The sequence below is a fragment of the Neoarius graeffei genome, chromosome 11 (assembly GCF_027579695.1).
Source record: "Neoarius graeffei isolate fNeoGra1 chromosome 11, fNeoGra1.pri, whole genome shotgun sequence".
Classification (NCBI taxonomy): domain Eukaryota; kingdom Metazoa; phylum Chordata; class Actinopteri; order Siluriformes; family Ariidae; genus Neoarius; species Neoarius graeffei.
The window spans coordinates 49,697,261-49,720,255 of NC_083579.1; the positions used below are offsets into that span (position 1 = coordinate 49,697,261).

At 42.2% G+C, this 22,995-nt stretch overlaps 1 protein-coding gene across 2 annotated transcripts in view; it reads left to right on the top strand.

The window, feature by feature from the left end:
• Positions 1-7,279: 7,279 nt before the first annotated feature.
• Positions 7,280-22,995, top strand: part of asap2a (ArfGAP with SH3 domain, ankyrin repeat and PH domain 2a) — a 157,440-nt gene continuing 141,724 nt past the window's right edge. For both annotated transcript variants that reach the window (XM_060934099.1, XM_060934101.1), the window contains exon 1: positions 7,280-7,885. In XM_060934099.1, the coding sequence (XP_060790082.1) occupies positions 7,760-7,885 (126 nt within the window). In that variant the 5' untranslated portion in view covers positions 7,280-7,759. The remainder of the gene's footprint in view (positions 7,886-22,995) is intronic.

The following is a 22,995-nucleotide window of genomic DNA, read 5'->3' on the forward strand; positions in this document are numbered from 1 at the left end:
TGCATATGTTTTTATTTCTGCATCATGTTTTTTCACATCGCTTATTTCCACACACGATTTTTCAAAAGGTTTTTCACATAGAATGCATGTTTTTATTTTCACATATGATTTTTCACATCAAGCATAAATGTTTTTTTAATGTTCACATGGTTCATTTATTTTCATGTGATTTTTTTCATATCGTTCGTTTATATTCAAATGGAATCATCTGTCATCTGTAGCCGCTTATCCTGTCCTACAGGGTCACTGGCAAGCTGGAGCCTATCCCAGCTGACTACGGGCGAAAGGCGGGGTACACCCTGGACAAGTCGCCAGGTCATCACAGGGCTGACACATAGACACAGACAACCATTCACACTCTCATTCACACCTACGGTCAATTTAGAGTCACCAGTTAACCTAACCTGCATGTCTTTGGACTGTGGGGGAAACCGGAGCACCCGGAGGAAACCCACGCAGACACGGGGAGAACATGCAAACTCCGCACAGAAAGGCCCTCGCCGGCCACGGGGCTCGAACCCAGGACCTTCTCGCTGTGAGGCGACAGCGCGAACCACTACACCACCGTGCCGCCCCTAGACATAGTTATACTGCAGTTAAAAAAAAAGAAGGCTGGTTTAAAAATGGGTTTCCTTTTGTGGTTTCCGAGTAACTATTACAGCAGCTTCTGTAACTATAGTTATTATTATTATTATTATTATTATTATTTCCTATGGGGATTTTTACTTAATTCCACATTGTGGAAAGAAGCTTGTCAGCAAAGGGGAAACTGAATTACCGTATATGAGAATTTTTTTGTCCTTTTTTAAACTCTGCTACCTCACTAAAGATGCTGAAAGAATCTACTGCAAATGTCCGGATATTTAAGTCATAAAGTAATGCTATGATGATTATTTTAGCATGTAGACTTTCATCTGATTTCATTTCTGTTCTGTAGAAAATTTATGTCCAAAAATAAATAAAACATACAGTGGGTTCCAAAAGTCTCAGTCCACATTGACATTCTGGGATATATATATATATTTCATTTAAAATTGGAAATAAACAGAAGACTTTAGAATTTTGAAACAATTAAAACAAAGAAAGTAAATGTTCAATATTTTGGATATTTCATATTCAAGTGGGCGGCACGGTGGTGTAGTGGTTAGTGCTGTTGCCTCACAGCAAGAAGGTTCTGGGTTCAAGCCCAGTGGCTGGCAGGGGCCTTTCTGTGTGGAGTTTGCATGTTCTCCCTGTGTCTGCGTGGGTTTCCTCCGGGTGCTCTGGTTTCCCCCAAAGGCATGCAGTTAGGTTAATATGGGGTGAAGTGCCCTTGAGTGAGGCACCTACCCTCCAACTGCTCCCTGAGTGCTGTGAGCATGGCTTCCCACTGCTCTGGGTGTGTGTGTGTTCACTGCTTCAGATGGGTTAAATGCAGAGAGGAATTTCACAAGTGTACGTGTGATGAATAAAGTTCTTCTTCTGCAACATTTCTACACTGGCCAGCCACTTTAATAGGATTTTGATTCGAAGATTCCTGTTCTTCGCTGACAGGAGTGGAACCCAATGTGCTCTTCTGCTGTTGCATGCTGAGATGCTTTTCTGCTCACCATGGTTGTAAAGAGTTGCTATGAGTTGCTATATCCTTCCTGGCAGCTCAAATCAATCTGGGATAGGTTTCCCAAAAGCTTCTTCAAGCCCTTAACGTTAAATGCTCTTAACACTAAGAGAATATTAACTAGGAGAGCGTGTTCATTGTGATGCTCGTTTTACCATTTAACAATGATCTTTGTGCTGTGATGCTTTTGGGAAACTCAGGCCTGGCCATTTTCCTCTGATCTCTCTTATCAACAAGGCGTTCATTTCAACCCAAAGAACTGTCGCTTACTCAATGTTTTTTTTTGTTTGTCGCACCATTCTGTGTAAACTCTAGAGACTGTTGTGTGTGAAAGCCCCAGGAGATCAGCAGTTTCTGAAATACTCAAACCAGGCCATCGGGCTCCAACCAATACCCATGCCACAGTGAAAGTCACACTTTGAGATCACAATTTTTCCCGTTCTGATGTTTGAAGTCAATAGTAACTGAAGCTCTTGATTTGTATCTGCATGATTTTATGCATTGTGCTGCTGTCAAGGGATCGGCTGATTACAGGACTGCATAAAACAGCAGGTGGATGGGTGTATCTAATAAAGTGACTGGTGAGTGTAGGTCCTTGTTTAAATGTCAGCAAATGTGTGATACTGTCCATGTTAACTGATTGGTACAAAAGGTCAGATTTTCCTCATGTCTAATCTCTTTGACTGAAGCATGTTTTCAGATGACAGTCTGATGGATTTGATCTAAAATGGATCATGCCTGATAGAGTGGAAAATGTCGTTAAAGCAAAAAAAAAAAAAAAGGTGGGTGGGTGGGTGGTGTAATGTACCAAATAGTGTACGAAGAAACACTGAAATTCCTGCAAATGTTTCAAGGAGTATACTTTTCACTCAAGTTGTTGTCAGTAATATAATTTATAATGAAAATGGTTGTATTAAATTAGAAAAGAATGCAAAACAGAAGCATTTTCACTCCTGTTCTCAGACTTTTGGACCCCATTGTCCAATTTTTTGCTTCATTTTGTTGTATTCACACTTCCTCGTGTTGCTTTAAGACTACTCAATCTGCATATTTGTGTAAGGAAAGCTGTAAACAAGAAACCTCAAATCTGACTCCACCATTCAGAGTTGCCTTCCTTGCTGAGCTTTTCATTGACAGCAAAATGCAAGCAGCTGCTGCACAATGTATGCTATTCTATACGGTTTGTGGTTTAATTTCTTTTGGCTCTTGGGTCAGGCAGCCTGCTGATGCGGTTTGAATCTTTTTGGCAGTGACAGATAAATAGGCATATTTGGCAGGAGCTGTACAGATGGTGCTCTGGATGGCAGATGTTTCACTCAGGGAGCTGCACCATTTTATACAAAAGCGCAACCGTTTTTGATTATTTTTGATTTTTCATATGCTGCTCGGTAAAGAGAATCCATTTTGGAGCTTTGTGAGTGACACTACACTGATTCAAGACAGATCTTGGTCTCATGCTACTTCAGTAGGATTGGTGGCTGCTCTGTCAGTGCTGAACGGCGGGGAGATTATTCGTCAGCACATTTTCACAAGACAAGAAAAACGAAAATGGCCCATGAAGAACATACTATACTACTTACTTATAGCCTGGCTCACCTAAAGCCAGTGAACAGACTATTTTTTTCATTATGCATTAACATGATCCAAACTGGAGAGTCTGTAACGGAACAATTTAAAGCAGATACGCAGAACTTTTATTTTTAAATAAGTTTCTGAGTGGATAGTATCTCCATCCTTGACTCTTGTATGCTGCATAAATGGGAATAAAAAAATATATTTTTGAGAGTTAAAATCGACCGCAAAGTTGGCGTTGGAGCTGCCCCGCTGAGCCAGCCAGCCCTGAGTGCGTGACATCACAGTAGGAACTGGTTTTAAGGCCGAGGCCTTTTACAGCTATAGACCAGTCATATAAATAAAAATTTCGGGTGAAAGTAAGAAATATCGTTCCCGACTTGCTCAACTAAGACTGATTTGACTTCATTGATTGTGGGTTGACTCTCATTAAAACAGGATAGGTGTTATAACTTATGCAACATACATGTACATGCATGCATTTTCACTGATAAAATGTAAAAGGCTAATTAAATAATCAGATGAACTGAGACGATCACATTCCGAAGCAAATTAAATAATCTTATACCGGTAACTTAAACACACAATACAAGTTACTTGTATTAATCTAAATGCAGGTAAACAACGTGTTGTTTTTGTTGTTTTTTTATCCAAATGAGAGTCGGAGCTTACCCATCTGCGTTCTCGTTTCTTGAAGGCCGATCTTGTGGCCGATTGTTTTGAAACAATCTGACTTTCAGTTGTTCATTCAGTTCTCCATTCATTCGCTTCTTCCACGTAAGAACGAGATGACAGCAATATCCAGTTTAGAAATCAGACGGCTGCTCCACTCATTCTCTCCATACTGTGTACTCCGCCATTACTGCTCAGCTCAGGCAGTTACTAAAACCAGGGACAGAACAGGATGTCACCAGTTTTAGCAACAACCGCGGGGAGGTCACTGCCCGAGAGATATGTCCCATCTCGTTCCATCCCGGGTTTTACCAACGACCCTTGGCTCATGCTCCAGGAGGACTGGTGCAACTGAACTCACTTTTAAAAATAAAATAAATACTTTCCTTTTCTTGTTTTCTTTTCCTTTAATTGTTGGTACTGCACCCTCTTTCAATACGAGTTTATAGCCAATGCTCCTCAACAGATCAGAGGTCTCATACGAGTCTTCAGTAAAATGTGCAGAGCAGAGGAGAGACCACTTCATAGGCGCCCAATGTGCCCATGAAAACGCATCCAAATCTTTGCAGTTTGAACATTCTCAGGCCATGAATGCAACGTAAATCCACCTTCTGTCGTATTGCTGCACCCGCCAGCAACACATTTACGTGGCATGGCGATAAATTAGCTCAAAATGGAGGGTCGGAGTTGCAGTCAGCTCTGTGTTTTAGTATAGCAGAAATGGCGATGAGACCCATAGACTTCCTGTTGTGACGTTACGGATGTCAAGGTCATTCACTCAGACCGCTACCTATATAAATGACTTTAATCGTAAAAATTACTATATTAGATTTATTGTTAACGCTTAAAACTATTCCTGTGCCATTCTTGAGGTCTCAAGACATTTATAAATGAAAGTGAGGCCATGGCTCTGCGTATATGCTTTAACATTTATGCTGGTTTGAAATGATTTACATGAACAGACCATTTATGCGCTTGAAATGGCCCTCTGTCATGGTAATGATGATCTGTCTACTTATAATTGGGAAGGCCTGCTTTTGTGAAAAGAGCTGTAATCAAGATCGTGGTTCTCATTTCATTATCATTTTAATTAGTCTTTTGTTCTGGAGGCAGGAGGCTGTAATGCTCGGCTCACTTCTCTAACAGGCCTTGGCCACCAAAATTGGAGAACTTCTCTCCCTGCTGTTATAACACAAATTCCAGTAGCTTCTCACTTCACACCACCTTGAGTGACACAGATAATGGGCAAAAAGAAAGAACAAAAAAAGAAAAGAAAAATATTTGGGATATTCCCGAGAAATTCTTTTCTGACTGAATAAAGTAATGCCGCAGCAGGGTCTTGTCTCGATACTTCAGAAGGTGACTCTTGGTGAAACCACAGGTCTTAAACACACTGTACCATTCTCTTATAGGTTATGAAATGCAATTTGTTAAATAAATGGTCTTGAAATATCTTCATAGCAGATAAATCCTGATCAGATATACAGCAAGTTGGTGCTGTGCTTTATCAACATTGCACTTTTGCATTAATTAATTAGTTCCTCATGTATGACTGGACATTTTGGCTTTTTTTTTTTTTTAAAGCTCTGTACATGTTATCTGGATATAAATGCACAAGTCATCCTTAATATTTTTATTTTGAACTTTTTTAAATTCTGATTTTACTTATTTATGCTGTATTAATGCTGCAACCCTTGAATTTCCACCTCTATTATTATTATTATTATTATTATTTTAAATCTTATCAGATCACACAGAAAGTCTTTTTTGAAATATATATTCCTAAACACAAGATCACTTGGGTCATGATTTTGGATCACATTTATCATGAAGTACATATACCAGGATATATGTACTGTATATGCTGTAATGATATATGTGTGTGTGTGCTCATTGTTCGTGTGTGTGTTCACTGCTTCAGATGGCTTAAATGCAGAGAGGAATTTCACTGTGCTTAAGTGTATGTGATAACTAAAAGTTGTTGTTGCTGTTGTTGTTAACTGTGTCTATGGCAGAAAGAAAACATGACAAAATGACGCTCAAATACTTATCAACCCCTGTGTAAATTTTGGAAGTGGAACCTTAATAATGGATATAGAGTATGTATTTCAACATGACATTGATGTGAGTCATTTTCTTGATTGAACGTGAAAATGGACACATTTACTTTTGGTGCATCTGCTTTGCCCACCTTATACTGTATTACTCAGGTTAGGTCCCAGTCATTTTGACCTGAGAATAAAACAGATACCAAAAATTGATACAATATCAATTGACATCAACAAATAGGTGGACTCACTGAAGGTTACATGACCTCTATGTCTTATTTACACTCAGACCTGATTACATACCTGCTGGTAGGAACATTCCGAGGAATGAGAAGTAGTTACCTCTGCCAGCTTTGTTAGAGAAGGTTATGTTTTCACCTCCACTTGTTTGCCTGTTCCCATCCATCCATTATCCGTAACCGCTTATCCTGTACAGGGTTACAGGCAAGCCGGAGCCTATCCCAGCTGACTATGGGTGAGAGGTGGGCACCCTGGACAAGTCACCAGGTCATCACAGGGCTGACACATAGACACAGACAACCATTCACACTCACATCTACGGTCAATTTAGAGTCACCAATTAGCCTAACCTGCATGTCTTTGGACTGTGGGGGAAACCGGAGCACCCGGAGGAAACCCACGCGGACACGGGGAGAACATGCAAACTCCACACAGAAAGGCCCTCGCCGGCCACGGGACTCGAACCCGGACCTTCTTGCTGTGAAGTGACAGTGCTAAACACTACACCACCGTGCGGCCTGTTTCAATTTAACTCAAAAAGTAACGAATGGATTTTGATGAAATTTTAAGGAAAGGTGAGCCATGGGCCAATGAACATTTGATTAGATTTGGATGCAAATCCAGATATGTACAGTATGTGGATCCAGGATTTGTATGTCTGTTCCTAACATAACTCAGAAAGTAACAGATGGATTTTGACAAAATTTTAAGGAAAGGTGAGCCATGGGCCAAGGAACAATTGATTAGATTTGTATCCAAATCCGAATATGTATGTGAATCCAGGATTTTATTTTAATTTTATTTAATTTATTTAGATATTGTAATATGTGGCTTGATGGAGGTGTGGACTCTACAGAGTGCCCTTCTGGTTTTGTGTATCTTTATTGTTGCCCAAAACATTAGTTTATCTGAAATATATTCTGTCTCATGAATAGTGGCTCTAAAGGTGAAATAAATAACGGATGCATGTCTATCTGTGGACACGAGGGATTTCTTCACTCGTCTCCACCTTAAACACTCTCCCACTCACTCCTAAGGTTGTGGAAAAAGATAACGCCCACGTCTAATCTGATTGGTTGGAACCTGGCGGTCCTAGTTAGTCATTGGTCAGCGCTTTTCCATTGAATTGCTTCCACCTTCACTTTTGTCAGTTTTCTGCGCTTTTTCATTGATTGAGCGGCGGCGGAGCTGCAAGTGCAGGGCGTCTCATCCGCGCAGTCCGGGGAGCGGTTCACAGCGCCGAGCCGAGCCGAGCCGAGGAGCCGACTCTGGGGGAGATCAATGAGGAAAACGGGACAGATTGGGTTTCTACCGACAGTTTGAAGGACAGACGGCGGGGGGAAGCCGCAACTGCAGAGAGAGAGAGAGAGAGAGAGAGCGCGCGATGTGTCCCATTCTCCACTCGCTGCACCGAATAGAGTGATGATCACAGCCCGGGCCGCCCGATCCCGATCCTGATCCCGATCCGGACTTTCTGCGTCTACTTTAATCAGAGAGCGGCGCGAGTGTGCGGCGGAACTCGGTGTGCGGAGACAGAGCGCAGGGCAGGGCTCGGGGTGTGTGTGTAGCAGGGCTCGGGGTGTGTGTGTAGCAGGGCTCGGGGTGTGTGTGTGTGTAGCTGTGCTGTACAATGCCGGACCAGATCACAGTGGCGGAGTTTGTGGCCGAGACGAATGAAGATTACAAATCGCCCACGGCCTCGAACTTCACCACCAGAATGGTGCACTGTAGGAACACGGTGACTGCTCTGGAGGAGGTGAGTTCACCCGCATGCACTCCTACACACACACACACACACACAAAACAGTGTCTAATACAGCCAGGTTTATTCAGTGAGTATAAAAATTTTTAGGGGAAATAATTGGTGTAGAGGGGATTCGAACCTTCAACCTTCTGATCACTAACCGACAGCTTTAACCTGCTGACCTACCACAATAACTTCATTATACCATTCACATTTTATATATATATATATATATATAAAAAAAAAAAAAAAATATATATATATATATATATATATATATATATATATAAAAATAAATATATATATATATATATATATATATATATATATATAAATAAAAAAATATATATAAATAAAAAAATGTGTATATTAATACACATTAGGTGGCACGGTGGTGTAGTGGTTTGCGCTGTCGCCTCAGTGGAGTTTGCATGTTCTCCCCGTGTCCGCGTGGGTTTCCTCCGGGTGCTCCGGTTTCCCCCACAGTCCAAAGACATGAAGACATGCAGGTTAGGTTAACTGGTGACTCTAAATTGAGCGTAGGTGTGAGTGTGAATGGTTGTCTGTGTCTATGTGTCGGCCCTGTGATGACCTGGCGACTTGTCCAGGGTGTACCCCGCCTTTTGCCCGTAGTCAGCTGGGATAGGCTCCAGCTTGCCTGCGACCCTGTGGAAGGATAAAGCGGCTAGAGATAATGAGATGAGATAATACACATTATTGTCTTATTAATGTGTACACACACACATACACACAGGGGCTGCAAAAGTAGTTATACAGTAAGGATTATTCCAGTATTATAATAGTGGTGCTAGGTTTCATTTAATACTAATGTTTTGTGCAAACATTTTGTTTTTCATTACTGTATACCTATGTTTGCAGCCACCTGTGTGTGTGTGTACACACACATACATTATATACACGTGTGTATATAATCATCTCATCTCATTATCTCTAGCCGCTTGATCCTGTTCTACAGGGTCGTAGGCAAGCTGGAGCCTATCCCAGCTGACTACGGGCGAAAGGCGGGGTACACCCTGGACAAGTCGCCAGGTCATCACAGGGCTGACACATAGACACAGACAACCATTCACACTCACATTCACACCTACGGTCAATTTAGAGTCACCAGTTAACCTAACCTGCATGTCTTTGGACTGTGGGGGAAACCGGAGCACCCGGAGGAAACCCACGCGGACACGGGGAGAACATGCAAACTCCGCGCAGAAAGGCCCTCGCTGGCCACGGGGCTCGAACCCGGACCTTCTTGCTGTGAGGCGACAGGGCTAACCACTACACCACCGTACCGTGCCGCGCGCGCACACACAGTGGGGCAAAAAAGTATTTAGTCAGCCACCAATTGTGCAAGTTCTCCCATTTAAAAAGATGAGAGAGGCCTGTAATTTTCATCATAGGTTCACTTCAACATAGAGACAGAATGGGGGGAAAGAATCCAGGAAATCACATTGTAGGATTTTTAATGAATTAATTGGTAAATTCCTCGGTAAAATAAGTATTTGGTCACCTACAAACAAGCAAGATTTCTGGCTCTCACAGACCTGTAACAACTTCTTTAAGAGGCTCCTCTGTCCTCCAGTCGTTACCTGGATTAATGGCACCTGTTTGAACTCGTTATCAGTATAAAAGACACCTGTCCACAACCTCAAACAGTCACACTCCAAACTCCACTATGGCCAAGACCAAAGAGCTGTCAAAGGACACCAGAAACAAAATTGTAGACCTGCACCAGGCTGGGAAGACTGAATCTGCAATAGGTAAGCAGCTTGGTGTGAAGAAATCAACTGTGGAAGCAATTATTAGAAAATGGAAGACATACAAGACCACTGATAATCTCCCTCGATCTGGGGCTCCATGCAAGATCTCACCCCATGGAGTCAAAATGATCACAAGAACGGTGAGCAAAAATCCCAGAACCACACGGGAGGACCTAGTGAATGACCTGCAAAGAGCTGGGACCAAAGTAACAAAGGCTACCATCAGTAACACACTACGCCGCCAGGGACTCAAATCCTGCAGTGCCAGACGTGTCCCCCTGCTTAAGCCAGTACATGTCCAGGCCCGTCTGAAGTTTGCTAGAGAGCATTTGGATGATCCAGAAGAGGATTGGGAGAATGTCATATGGTCAGATGAAACCAAAATAGAACTTTTTGGTAAAAACTCAACTTGTCGTGTTTGGAGGAGAAAGAATGCGGAGTTGCATCCAAAGAACACCATACCTACTGTGAAGCATGGGGGTGGAAACATTATGCTTTGGGGCTGTTTTTCTGCAAAGGGACCAGGACGACTGATCCGTGTAAAGGAAAGAATGAATGGGGCCATGTATCGTGAGATTTTGAGTGAAAACCTCCTTCCATCAGCAAGGGCATTGAAGATGAAACGTGGCTGGGTCTTTCAGCATGACAGTGATCCCAAACACACCGCCCAGGCAATGAAGGAGTGGCTTCGTAAGAAGCATTTCAAGGTCCTGGAGTGGCCTAGCCAGTCTCCAGATCTCAACCCCATAGAAAATCTTTGGAGGGAGTTGAAAGTCCGTGTTGCCCAGAGACAGCCCCAAAACATCACTGCTCTAGAGGAGATCTGCATGGAGGAATGGGCCAAAATACCAGCAACAGTGTGTGAAAACCTTGTGAAGACTTACAGAAAATGTTTGACCTCTGTCATTGCCAACAAAGGGTATATAACAAAGTATTGAGATGAACTTTTGTTATTGACCAAATACTTATTTTCCACCATAATTTGCAAATAAATTCTTTAAAAATCAGACAATGTGATTTTCTGGATTTTTTTTCTCATTTTGTCTCTCATAGTTGAGGTATACCTATGATGAAAATTACAGGCCTCTCATCTTTTTAAGTGGGAGAACTTGCACAATTAGTGACTAAATACTTTTTTGCCCCTGTGTGTGTGTATATATACGCATGTCTGTATGTATGTATCTGTGTGTGTGAGTATACATGCGTACAAACATACATGCCTATGTACATACATACATGCATTAAAAATGCCACTTGGACTTTTTGAAAATGTACAGTTCTTCCCCTTCCTGAGATCACATTTGGGTCCGACAAGTGTTTTAATCCTGGTCAGGGGGACACTGAGCATGAGTCAGAGACACACCCTGAATTGGACCTCCAGTCCATCACCGGGTAGCACACCTTTTTTTCTGAGGTGGAAGGAAACCACAAGAACCAAAAGGAAACGTGCAGAACTCCACGCAGACAGTCAGCCAAGCTCAGGATCAAATCATGGATTCTGGAGCTGTGAGGCAACAACGCTACCCACCGTGCTGCCCTGCAGTTAAAATATCTCCAGTAGCTAAACTCTAAATGTGCTTGGTTATATTTCACAGAACAGGTCCCTCCTTTAACACAAAATGAGTGATCTTGCACAGGCTGTAAATGTATTTTTTTTATTTCAGTCAGAGGATAGGAGCAGCACTCCGTCTCCATCCTGGTGTGCTATCACAAGCTTTTCAGTGTGGACACCTGTGAGCGCCTCATCCTTTACAGTTTAAGCTCAGAATCTGTGTTCCAGAGCTGCTGTGGTTGATGCAGTGCCTAAGCTAAACACCAGCTAAGGGATTAAACTGATTTAGTGCCCTAAATCAAATGGAGGATGTGCTGTGTTGCTTGTGCTGTCAAGGTTGTGAGACTTTATGACTGTGAGAGCTGGCAGGTTACACTCTGTCTCTTCGAAGATAGTCTATTAATTGCAAAGGAAATACAGCTTGGATTTGGGCAGTGTTTGTTGAATGATATATACACCGCAGATAGTTATAACTATCAATATTGGTTAATTTGGATTGAAGTCTTTTTGTTAGCTGTGAAAAGTGTTGCGGTAGTCGGAGCTGAAACCATGTCAAAATGTTAGTTTGGAGTGTGTAGATGAGTTTCTTTTGTGTTATTAAATGTTTAATAGACACAACCTGGTCTATGCTCAGCACAGCATCTGGCCCACATACTGCAGTGGAACAATGGTGACGAACTGCTCTGAATCTGGCTGCCAGAACACAGCCACAACTCAACCTCGATGAGACAGACCACCCTCAGCCCAGCATTTAAATACCACACAAACAGCGGTTGCATTTGGGGCATTTTTATTAGTCCTATTTTCAACTGGGGGGGATAAAACAAACAAACAAGAAACATGACTTCTTACATACCCGACAATAACTTAATTGTGCCTTTTGTGTCTAAATGTCAATTTCCCTCAAAATCTTTTCTGTCCGTGTTTCTTCCTAAGTTCTCTAACTTTATTGGAGCCATCAGTGATGTTAACATTAACAATGATGTCACATTTTGACCATCAAGGTAAGTGGTTGAACACCTAAGAAAAGAAGAAAGCACAACTTTATTCATCACACACTTGTGAAATTTCCTCTCTGCATTTAACCCATCTGAAGCAGTGCGCACACACACCTAGAGCAGTGGGCAGCCATGCTAACAGCACCCAGGGAGCAATCAGGAGTTAGGTGCCTCGCTCAAGGGCACCTCAGCCCAAGGCTGTCCCATATTAACCTAACCGCATGTCTTTGAACTGTGGGGGAAACCGGAGGACACAGACACAGGGAGAACATGCAAACTCCACACAGAAAGGCCCTTGCCAGCCGTTGGGTTTGAACCTAGAACCTTCTTGCTGTGAGGTGACCGTGCTAACCACTACACCACCGTGCTGCCCGACCACAATAGTCAAGGACTAACACTATTAGGATGGAAATCCAGTATGTAAACCATTATGAAAGATTTCCTTTATAACTTGAAATGTGAACAAGGTTAAGCTCTTTCAGCTTCAGACACACTTCTCTTTTACATCCATTCATTATCTGGGCAAGAGGCGGGGTACACCCTGGACAAGTCACCAGGTCATCGCAGGGCTGACACACTCAGTGCGTTTACATGCACATCCAAATCGAGCTACTGTCGGTAATCGAGCTAAGGGTCCCAGCAGGGGTGCCAGAGAAATCCAATCCTACATGCACACAAGTTACTCGAGCTATTGTGTGAGGTACATTGTGCACCCGAGCCACAGGTGGCGCTACACGCCCCATCGTGTTGGTACACTTCCGGTTGTCGTCATGAAGAAGAGCTATTCAAGAGTATAAACAAAGTTATCAGCAGTGTTGCCAGATACTGCTGACGTTTTCCAGCCCAAAACATGTTCAAATCCGCCAAAATGCACTTAAAACCGCCCAATCTGGCAACACTGGCAGTTCTGTGTTCACAAGTTCCGTGTTCAAGCTGTTAGGCTTGCTCTAACAGACTGTATGGCTACAAACTGTCCTGCGCTGACCACTGTTTTGTAAGACAACTTATTTTGCACAATTGTATATTTTTCTAAAGTCCATTTTTTGCTTACAAAAAATATTTTTCTAAAGTCCATTTTTTTGCTTACAATTTAACTTATGTCTTAAACACAAAGTTCAATTGTTTTGTTTTTATTGACATTCTTCAGATGTTGGACATATATATATATATATATATATACACACACACACACACACACACACACACACACACACAAATACAGTGACTATGTACACAATTCACAGCTATGCAACAAATGTATTTGGTGATACAGTAAGTGAGCTAAATTTTAACAGTGCAAACAATGCCACAAAAAGAAAAGATTCATGCCGTTGTCATGCCGACCGAGGCTGTTGTGTTTCCCGCTTGTGGTCTCGTCACTTGTCACTTCCGGAAGGGGCAGTGCTGAAGTAAGTAGCTCGACTACGTAGCTCAATAGGGTTTACATGCACTAAGTAGCTCGGCAGAAATCGCATAATCTAGGTCGTGTAGCTCGATTCCGAGAAATCAAGTTCGGTTCAATTTCAGCCGAATTAAGGTGTGTACATGGCATTTTGAACTTCGATTTCAGTCGAGCAACGGCAGAAATTCGATTCTCTCTATGTGCATGTAAACGCACTGACAGACAACCATTCACACTCACGGTCAATTTAGAGCCACCAGTTAGCCTAACCTGCATGTCTTTGGACTGTGAGGGAAACCAGAGCACCCGGAGGAAACCCACGCGGACACGGGGAGAACATGCAAACTCCATACAGAAAGGCCCCTGGGCTTGAACCTAGAACCTTCTTACTGTGAGGCGACAGCGCTAACCACTACACCACCCCACTTTGCCTTTCCAGCTAATGTGAAAACTGAATTTAAATCTGATAAACAATAGCATTTCCTCTATTGCATTCATACATCCATCCATCCATGTAGCCGCTTATCCTGTTCTACAGGGTTGCAGGCAAGCTGGAGCCTATCCCAGTTGACTATGGGCGAGAGGCGGGGTACACCCTGGACAAGTCGCCAGGTCATCGCAGGGCTGACACACAGAGACAAAAACAACCATTCATACTCAGTCAGTTTAGAGCTGCCAATTAACCTAACCTGCTTGTCTTTGGGGGAGACCGAAGCAAACCCACACACAACATGCAAACTCCACACAGAAAGGCCCTCACCAGCCCCTGGGCTCGACCCCAAGACCTTCTTGCTGTGAGACGACAGTGCTAACCACTACGCCACTGTGCCGCCTCCTCTATCGCACTTTTTATATATTCTACATATTATGCATGTATTCCTTCTCGCATCTCATACTTGTGCAAGCTGGAGCTTAGTTTCTATCACTACGACTAGACCTAATGCTAACCTTCACACACTTGCATGTCGGCTACATAGGAAGGAAGGTAGAGAGTGATGCTCTCCAAAAACATAATGACAATGACCACTACCCATACATGACAGTTAAATTTAATGTTTTCTTGTGGTATTTAAAAGTATTACATGACCGCATGTAAAACAGTTTAAAAAAGATGATAGACAATGATATTCTAAGTATTAATTTTTGCTGTAACAGAGGAGAAAACCCCAAACTTGAACCACAAACAAAATACAACCCCGTTTCCAAAAAAGTTGGGACAAAGTACAAATTGTAAATAAAAACGGAATGCAATAATTTACAAATCTCAAAAACTGATATTGTATTCACAATGGAACATAGACAACATATCAAATGTCGAAAGTGAGACATTTTGAAATTTCATGCCAAATATTGGCTCATTTGAAATTTCATGACAGCAACACATCTCAAAAAAGTTGGGACAGGGGCAATAAGAGGCTGGAAAAGTTAAAGGTACAAAAAAATTGCAACTCCTTAGGTCAATTGACAATAGGTCATTAACATGACTGGGTATAAAAAGAGCATCTTGGAGTGGCAGCGGCTCTCAGAAGTAAAGATGGGAAGAGGATCACCAATCCCCCTAATTCTGCACCGACAAATAGTGGAGCAATATCAGAAAGGAGTTCGACAGTGTAAAATTGCAAAGAGTTTGAACATATCATCATCTACAGTGCATAATATCATCAAAAGATTCAGAGAATCTGGAAGAATCTCTGTGCTTAAGGGTCAAGGCCGGAAAACCATACTGGGTGCCCGTGATCTTCGGGCCCTTAGACGGCACTGCATCACATACAGGCATGCTTCTGTATTGGAAATCACAAAATGGGCTCAGGAATATTTCCAGAGAACATTATCTGTGAACACAATTCACCGTGCCATCCGCCGTTGCCAGCTAAAACTCTATAGTTCAAAGAAGAAGCCGTATCTAAACATGATCCAGAAGCGCAGACGTCTTCTCTGGGCCAAGGCTCATTTAAAATGGACTGTGGCAAAGTGGAAAACTGTTCTGTGGTCAGACAAATCAAAATTTGAAGTTCTTTATGGAAATCAGGGACGCCGTGTCATTCGGACTAAAGAGGAGAAGGACGACCCAAGTTGTTATCAGCGCTCAGTTCAGAAGCCTGCATCTCTGATGGTATGGGGTTGCATTAGTGCATGTGGCATGGGCAGCTTACACATCTGGGAAGACACCATCAATGCTGAAAGGTATATCCAGGTTCTAGAGCAACATATGCTCCCATCCAGACGACGTCTCTTTCAGGGAAGACCTTGCATTTTCCAACATGACAATGCCAAACCACATACTGCATCAATTACAGCATCATGGCTGCGTAGAAGAAGGGTCCAGGTACTGAACTGGCCAGCCTGCAGTCCAGATCTTTCACCCATAGAAAATATTTGGCGCATCATAAAACGGAAGATATGACAAAAAAGACCTAAGACAGTTGAGCAACTAGAATCCTACATTATACAAGAATGGGTTAACATTCCTATCCCTAAACTTGAGCAACTTGTCTCCTCAGTCCCCAGACGTTTACAGACTGTTGTAAAGAGAAAAGGGGATGTCTCACAGTGGTAAACATGGCCTTGTCCCAACTTTTTTGAGATGTGTTGTTGTCATGAAATTTAAAATCACCTAATTTTTCTCTTTAAATGATACATTTTCTCAGTTTAAACATTTGATATGTAATCTATGTTCTGTTCTGAATAAAATATGGAATTTTGAAATTTCCACATCATTGCATTCTGTTTTTATTTACAATTTGTACTTTGTCCCAACTTTTTTGGAATCGGGGTTGTGTACACACAAACTGAAAATGGGGAAAATTCAAATATAAATCGGGGAAAGACTCTGAATCCATAAAGGCTCTAGAAAACGTTTCAATACTATCATTAGACATGAAAACAATAAGCTTGCTGTATACACGGCTCTGCTTTCCATTGAGGCTCTCAGGAAGTCCGCCCTGGGGCTAAACGATTGTGTTTGCTTTTCCTACTCTCGTGTGCTGTTTTTTACCCTGCAGGCATGAACACGAGGGATGTAAATACAGACTGTAGTGACGCCTACATGTTTGAATTTTTTTTTGCTCGACATTTTTGGTCACAAAATCTCCATGACCTCAGAGTATAGTCTCTGAGTGCACCAGACCAGCTGTGGTGTGGATAAGTGCAGCGGATTCTGTGTTCCAGTCAGGATGTGGCTAATGCATCCATATATTGTGAAAAGTGTAAAGAGATTGTATATCATGGTGTGCACGAGTGGCATCAACTAGCTATTTCAGTCATTCAATTTGATTCTTGTGTGTAAACTGGTATGCAAGATTTTCTTAATGAGCCTGTCTGCTTTTTTTTTTTTTTTCTCTCCACTATATCAAATGTTTACTTGTTTGAAATTTTGAACGGATACCTACAAGAGTATCTACCTGAAACGTTACCTACACGAGATGCCATTCACAGCTGGTATAAGCCTTAGTGATTTGATCCTAACCCAAAGACATTGCGCCATATCTAGTGTGATAGTCCAGTATGTGCAGGTTTTTATCCCACACAGACTATTTTGGTTTTTGTCCAACACATCGGATTCAAGCCCAGATGAAAGTTTACTGTGCACATGATTGAATTTGGAGTAACAGCAAAGTGTTCCATAGGTTCTATAATGAAACCAACAGTGCCACTTTTCTAAGCTAATAGCACTCGCAGGCATTTAAGTGTTTTGTGGTCTAGCTAACTGTGTTGACCATTTTATGCTTCAGGTGCATAGAAGGGAAAAACATTACACCCAGTAACTCTCTGTACAGTTTCAGTGACTAATCTGTTTCATGCATCTGTTGACACACTAATCAAACTCAATCAGGATACCTGCAGTTTTAGAGATGTTTCTCCAAGCATCATTCCCCCCCCCCCCCCCCAATACACATGGCCCAACATATGTAGACACCTAACCATAATACCCAAGATTTCCCTTCACTGGAACCAGGTGGCTGTTCCAGTATGAAGATGTCATTGAGTACAAAGCGAGGTCCATGAAGACATGGTTTGGCAAGGTTGGTGTGGAAGAACTATAATGGCCTGCATAGAACCCTATCCTCAATCCCACTGAACACCTTTGGGATATTAATAATAATAATAATAATAATAATAATAATAATAAGTTAAATTTATGTAGCACCTTTCTCACAACCAAGGTCACTTTACAATTCCACCAAAAGAGGGTCAGGATGTAATTCCAATGGCGTAGCTACCCACAGTCCCACCAAAAGGCGCATGAAGATAAATCCCACACTGCCTGCACAGCTGCGGCGACACTGCCGGACAACATCGCTCAGAACATTGCACCAAGCACAGAAGCACTGCCACACAGAGCACTGGACAAGCCCGATGTTAAAAGAGCAGCGAGCTCACCGCAGTCCATAGCAGGCAGGACAGGCATCACCCATGGCGGACCAAGTCCTGAAGGGAACTGACGCCCAAACCTGGATCCGGAGCTATGCTACAATTGGCAGTCAAACACCCCTCCCCCCCATCAAACTATACAAAGACAAAAAGGAAAAGCAAAGAGGGGGGAAAGAAAAATAAAAAGCTCCGGTGAGAACTGGCAGCCAAAATGCGCACAGCGTACTCTCAACTGGAAACGGAAATGACTCATGGGATGACTTGGAATGCCAACTTTGCACCAGGCCTTCTTGAATGGACAAATCTGGACAGCCATGTTCCAAAATGTAGTGGAAAACCTTCATTATTATAATGGCAAAGGGGGACAAATTCAATATTAATGCCCATGGTTTTGGAATGGTATGTTCAATGGTCAAGTGTCCATGTACATTTGGCCATATAGTGTATGTTCAAAGTAGTACATTGTAGAAGGCTCTCCAGTTTCTCCTTCTCCCACTGCTATAGACATGCCAGTAGGTGTGAATGTGTGCAGATCAAGGGTGTATTCCCACATTTTACCCAGTGTTGCTACTGAAGATTGAATGAATGAATCCTCCTGAATCAAACCGATCTCCCAAATTTGCTCCTGGCCGAAAGTTTAACATTCCATAACTTGAGTCAAGTGGCCCACATACTTCACCTCCTGTTGTAACTCATCAGTCCTTATCGAAATGCTTATCTCTTCTATATTGCCTCATTGGTAATCCGAACACCAGGTAGAAATGTATGAATAACACAGCCATAATCATAAGCTTAATTTATGACCCATCATGCGAGCACATTGCTTCCTGTCCATTTTAGACTTTTATTGGCTGCTTGTTCATGTGCAAAATTGCAGTGTCTTAACTGATTTATAGAACTGCACTGATTACAGATCCCAGAACAGTCACAAAAAAAGCATTTTACCCTCATAATATCCACTTTAGAGATCTATTAGGACAAAAGACATCCATCTGTAACCATGTATCCTGTACAGGGTTGCAGGCAAGCTGGAGCCTATCCCAGCTGACTATGGGCGAGAGGCGGGGTACACCCTGGACAGGTCGCCAGGTCATCGCAGGGCTGACACGTAGAGACAAACAACCATTCACACTCACATTCACACCTACGGTCAATTTAGAGCCACCAATTAGCCTAACCTGCATGTCTTTGGATTGTGGGGGAAACCGGAGCACCCGGAGGAAACCCACGCGGACACGGGGAGAACATGCAAACTCCACACAGAAAGGTCCCCATCAGCCACTGGGCTCGAACCTAGGATCTTCTTGCTGTGAGGCGACAGTGCTAACCACTACACCACTGAACAAAAGACAGTTTGTCCTAAATTTAGTCAAGATAATTCTGTATTTGGCTCATTAGAGCATGGCTTTTTCTAACATTTAGGCCTGTTTCACAAAAACATAATGCCGTTTTACCCTCAGACACAAGGTCCTATCAGAGTAGCGCATCCATTTAATGTGGTTATCAAATGTTTTTTGGCCATGAGTTGTGTCCTTGTCTGCTAGCAACGTGAGTTAAGTTTCTGTAGGCTTTGGATCAATAAGCGTCCTTCATGTTATTTATAAAGCTCTCTTTACTACTATGGTGCAGCCTATGAGTTACCCTGTTTAGTCGATACCTGTTTAGTCGATACTCCCTTTTCCCAGTGGCTGTTATTGGCCCTAATCTGAACAGCAGGTGCTCAAGGAAGTTAGTGTGTGTGTGTGTGTGTGTGTGTGTGCGCGCGCGCGCGCGCGCGCGCATGCAGTACTGTGCAAAAGTCTTAGGCCCCCTATTTTTCTTTTTCCATACAAACTTTGTTATAGATTTCTATTTTATGACTTCTAAATTATCGAGTCAGTCAAAAACATTTGAGTTCCAAATGTTCGTTTTCCAGCACAAAATTAAATGTTACAGAAAAAAGTTTGTATCTGAGCAGCATATTACATAAGAGAGCACTTTTCACATTAAAAAAAGAAAACATAATGAAGGTTAGTGGGTTTTTGTGCAAAATTAAGAAGCGAGTGTGACAGTCAAAGTGTCCAGAAGAACTGTGGCTGGTTCTGTATGGAATCAATTTTGTGCCAAAATGTTCATACAATACTTTTGAAATATCAAACAAAAACGACAAATCAAAATACAAAAAAAAAGTCAATTTTTTTTAGACTGGCAAACAAATTATTCGTGTAATCGTGCAAAATCTCAGTCTATTACTCTTCAGAAACCTTTTATTTTTGTTCCGTGTCTTTCTCAGTTTTGTTTGATGTAATTTATTTTGGTTGCGATTCCAGCTTTCTCGTTTGCGCTCCCTGACTTTTTGCTTGCAGTTTTGGCACAAACTTCACGTGTGGGCGGGCTGTCCAGGAATGCATTCCCATTGGCTAACTTGTGTTTGACTGACCGCTACACTCAGCGATCCCCCGGAGGCTGTTGCGGCCATTTCCTACTTGGATTCTGGCGGACTGTTTGACGAGTGACCGATCCATTGACGGTAAACAAGGATCGAGTGGACTTCAGTGGCGACTATGATATTGAATTAATTCAACAAAGTGTAAGTGCGGGACAAATGTGTTGCAGTAGTGCACATTATGCAGGCGTGTTTCGTGGCAAGTCAAATGTTAGCCTTCGCTCCACTATCCAATATAATAGCTGTCTTGCTAACATTAAACACGCCTGCATAATGTGTACTACTGCAACACATACAACACATTTGTCCCGCACTTACACTTTGTTGAATTAATTCAATATCATAGTCGCCACTGAAGTCCACTCGATCCTTGTTTACCGTCAATGGATCGGTCACTCGTCAAACAGTCCGCCAGAATCCGAGTAGGAAATGGCCGCAATAGCCTCCGGGGAATGGCTGAGCGTAGCTGTCAGTCAAACACAAGTTAGCCAATGGGAATGCATTCCTGGACAGCCCACCCACACGTGAAGCTTGTGCCAAAACTGCAAGCAAAAAGTCAGGGAGCGCAAACGAGAAAGCTGGAATCGCAACCAAAATAAATTACGGCAAACAAAACTGAGAAAGACACGGAACAAAAATAAAAGGTTTCTGAAGAGTAATAGACTGATATTTTGCACGATTACACGAATAATTTGTCAGTCTAAAAAAAATTGACTTTTTTTTTTGTATTTTGATTTGTCGTTTTTGTTTGATATTTCAAAAGTATTGTATGAACATTTTGGCACAAAATTGATTCCATAGTTCTGTAAGATGCTTAGTAAAACCTACACCTCATCTCATCATCTCTAGCCGCTTTATCCTTCTACAGGGTCGCAGGCAAGCTGGAGCCTATCCCAGCTGACTACGGGCGAAAGGCGGGGTACACCCTGGACAAGTCGCCAGGTCATCACAGGGCTGACACATAGACACAGACAACCATTCACACTCACATTCACACCTACGGTCAATTTAGAGTCACCGGTTAACCTAACCTGCATGTCTTTGGACTGTGGGGGAAACCGGAGCACCCGGAGGAAACCCACACGGGCACGGGGAGAACATGCAAACTCCACACAGAAAGGTCCTCGCCGGCCCCAGGGCTCGAACCCAGGACCTTCTTGCTGTGAGGCGACAGCGCTAACCACTACACCACCGTGCCGCCCGCCCTCTCTCTCTCTCTCTCTCTCTATATATATATATATATATATATAAAAAAATTTTTTTTTAAAGCAAAGAGTCGTCTCGCATCAAATATTGACTTTGTTTCATTTATTATGGTTTACTGCTGTTTATGGTATTTTTATCCCCTGCTGGCCAAAAGAGCCGAAGGGGGATTATGTCGTGGCTCTGTCTGTCTGTCCGTCCCAGGAAGGGTGCTCACCTTCTGAAATCAACTCCTCTAACAATTTTTGGAGGAATTTCATGAAATATGACAGGATTCTTTGTTATATGTCGGTAATACACATATTGCAATTTCGTTCAATTCAGTCGCATTTTACCAGAGTTATGGCCCTTGATTTCCAAACTTGTACTTTGAGAATTTCATGAGGGTGTGCTTGTCTTCTGAAAAGAACTCCTCTCACAATTCTTGAAGGAATTTCATGAAACTTAGCAAAAGCCTTTGTTATATGTTGTTAATACGCATATTGCAATTTCGTTTAATTCGGTTACATTTCACCAGAGTTATGGCCCTTGATTACCAAACTTGTACTTCGACAATTTCATGAGGGTGTATTAAGCACTTGTAGCATAGATCTAGTTGCCAGCGGGGGATATTGTGCTCTCAGAGCACTCTTGTTTTTAAAGTGTTAACATTTCATTTCATTTTTTAGGCTATTTTTGGTCTACAGCATTTCTTTTCATATGCCTAAGACACTTGCACAGTACTGTATAGATCATTAGTTATTAAATTATGTTGCCGCTCAGACCAGACAAACTGCTTGTGGCTGTCGTCCAGCTGAGTAGTGTGTCACAATCAGAAGAGGCTCTGTTGAACGCTGTGAATTTCCTTTTGTACTACATTGCATGTCTCCACTGTCACTATTGTGTCCACACATGCCTACAAGAGAACATGAGCCAAGTGAGGATCAAAAAAGATTAGTTACTACTGGATTAACGAGAAATTGGTATTAACTTGCTTTCCTAGTACAAACTATTGCTTCTTGCAGTTCAATTTTTGCATCATTTTTTTTCCTGCTATGGCATCATCTCATGTTAATGAGCTTCTGCCTGTTCCAGCAAGTGAAGTAAATAATTTATTTCATGTCTTAAGATCAAAAAAAGCAATTTCACCTGTGGCGAAAGGATATTCATCAACTTTTTAGAGTCATGTCTCACAAAAGCATGTTGCATGTCCATCAGTGACTCATAATCATAGCCAGTTTGCTTAACTTATAACTTGCTTCTTGGAGAGTGTGTGTGAGCCCAGCTCATGGTTCTGTATGGGATTTGTTGGAAATTAGTCTCGGCTTCAAATATCATGGTCCATGGTTCATAATGTTGAAAGTTGCAATCTGATTGGTCTTCCGTACTTTGTATACACACACACCTATGCACTTGTTTT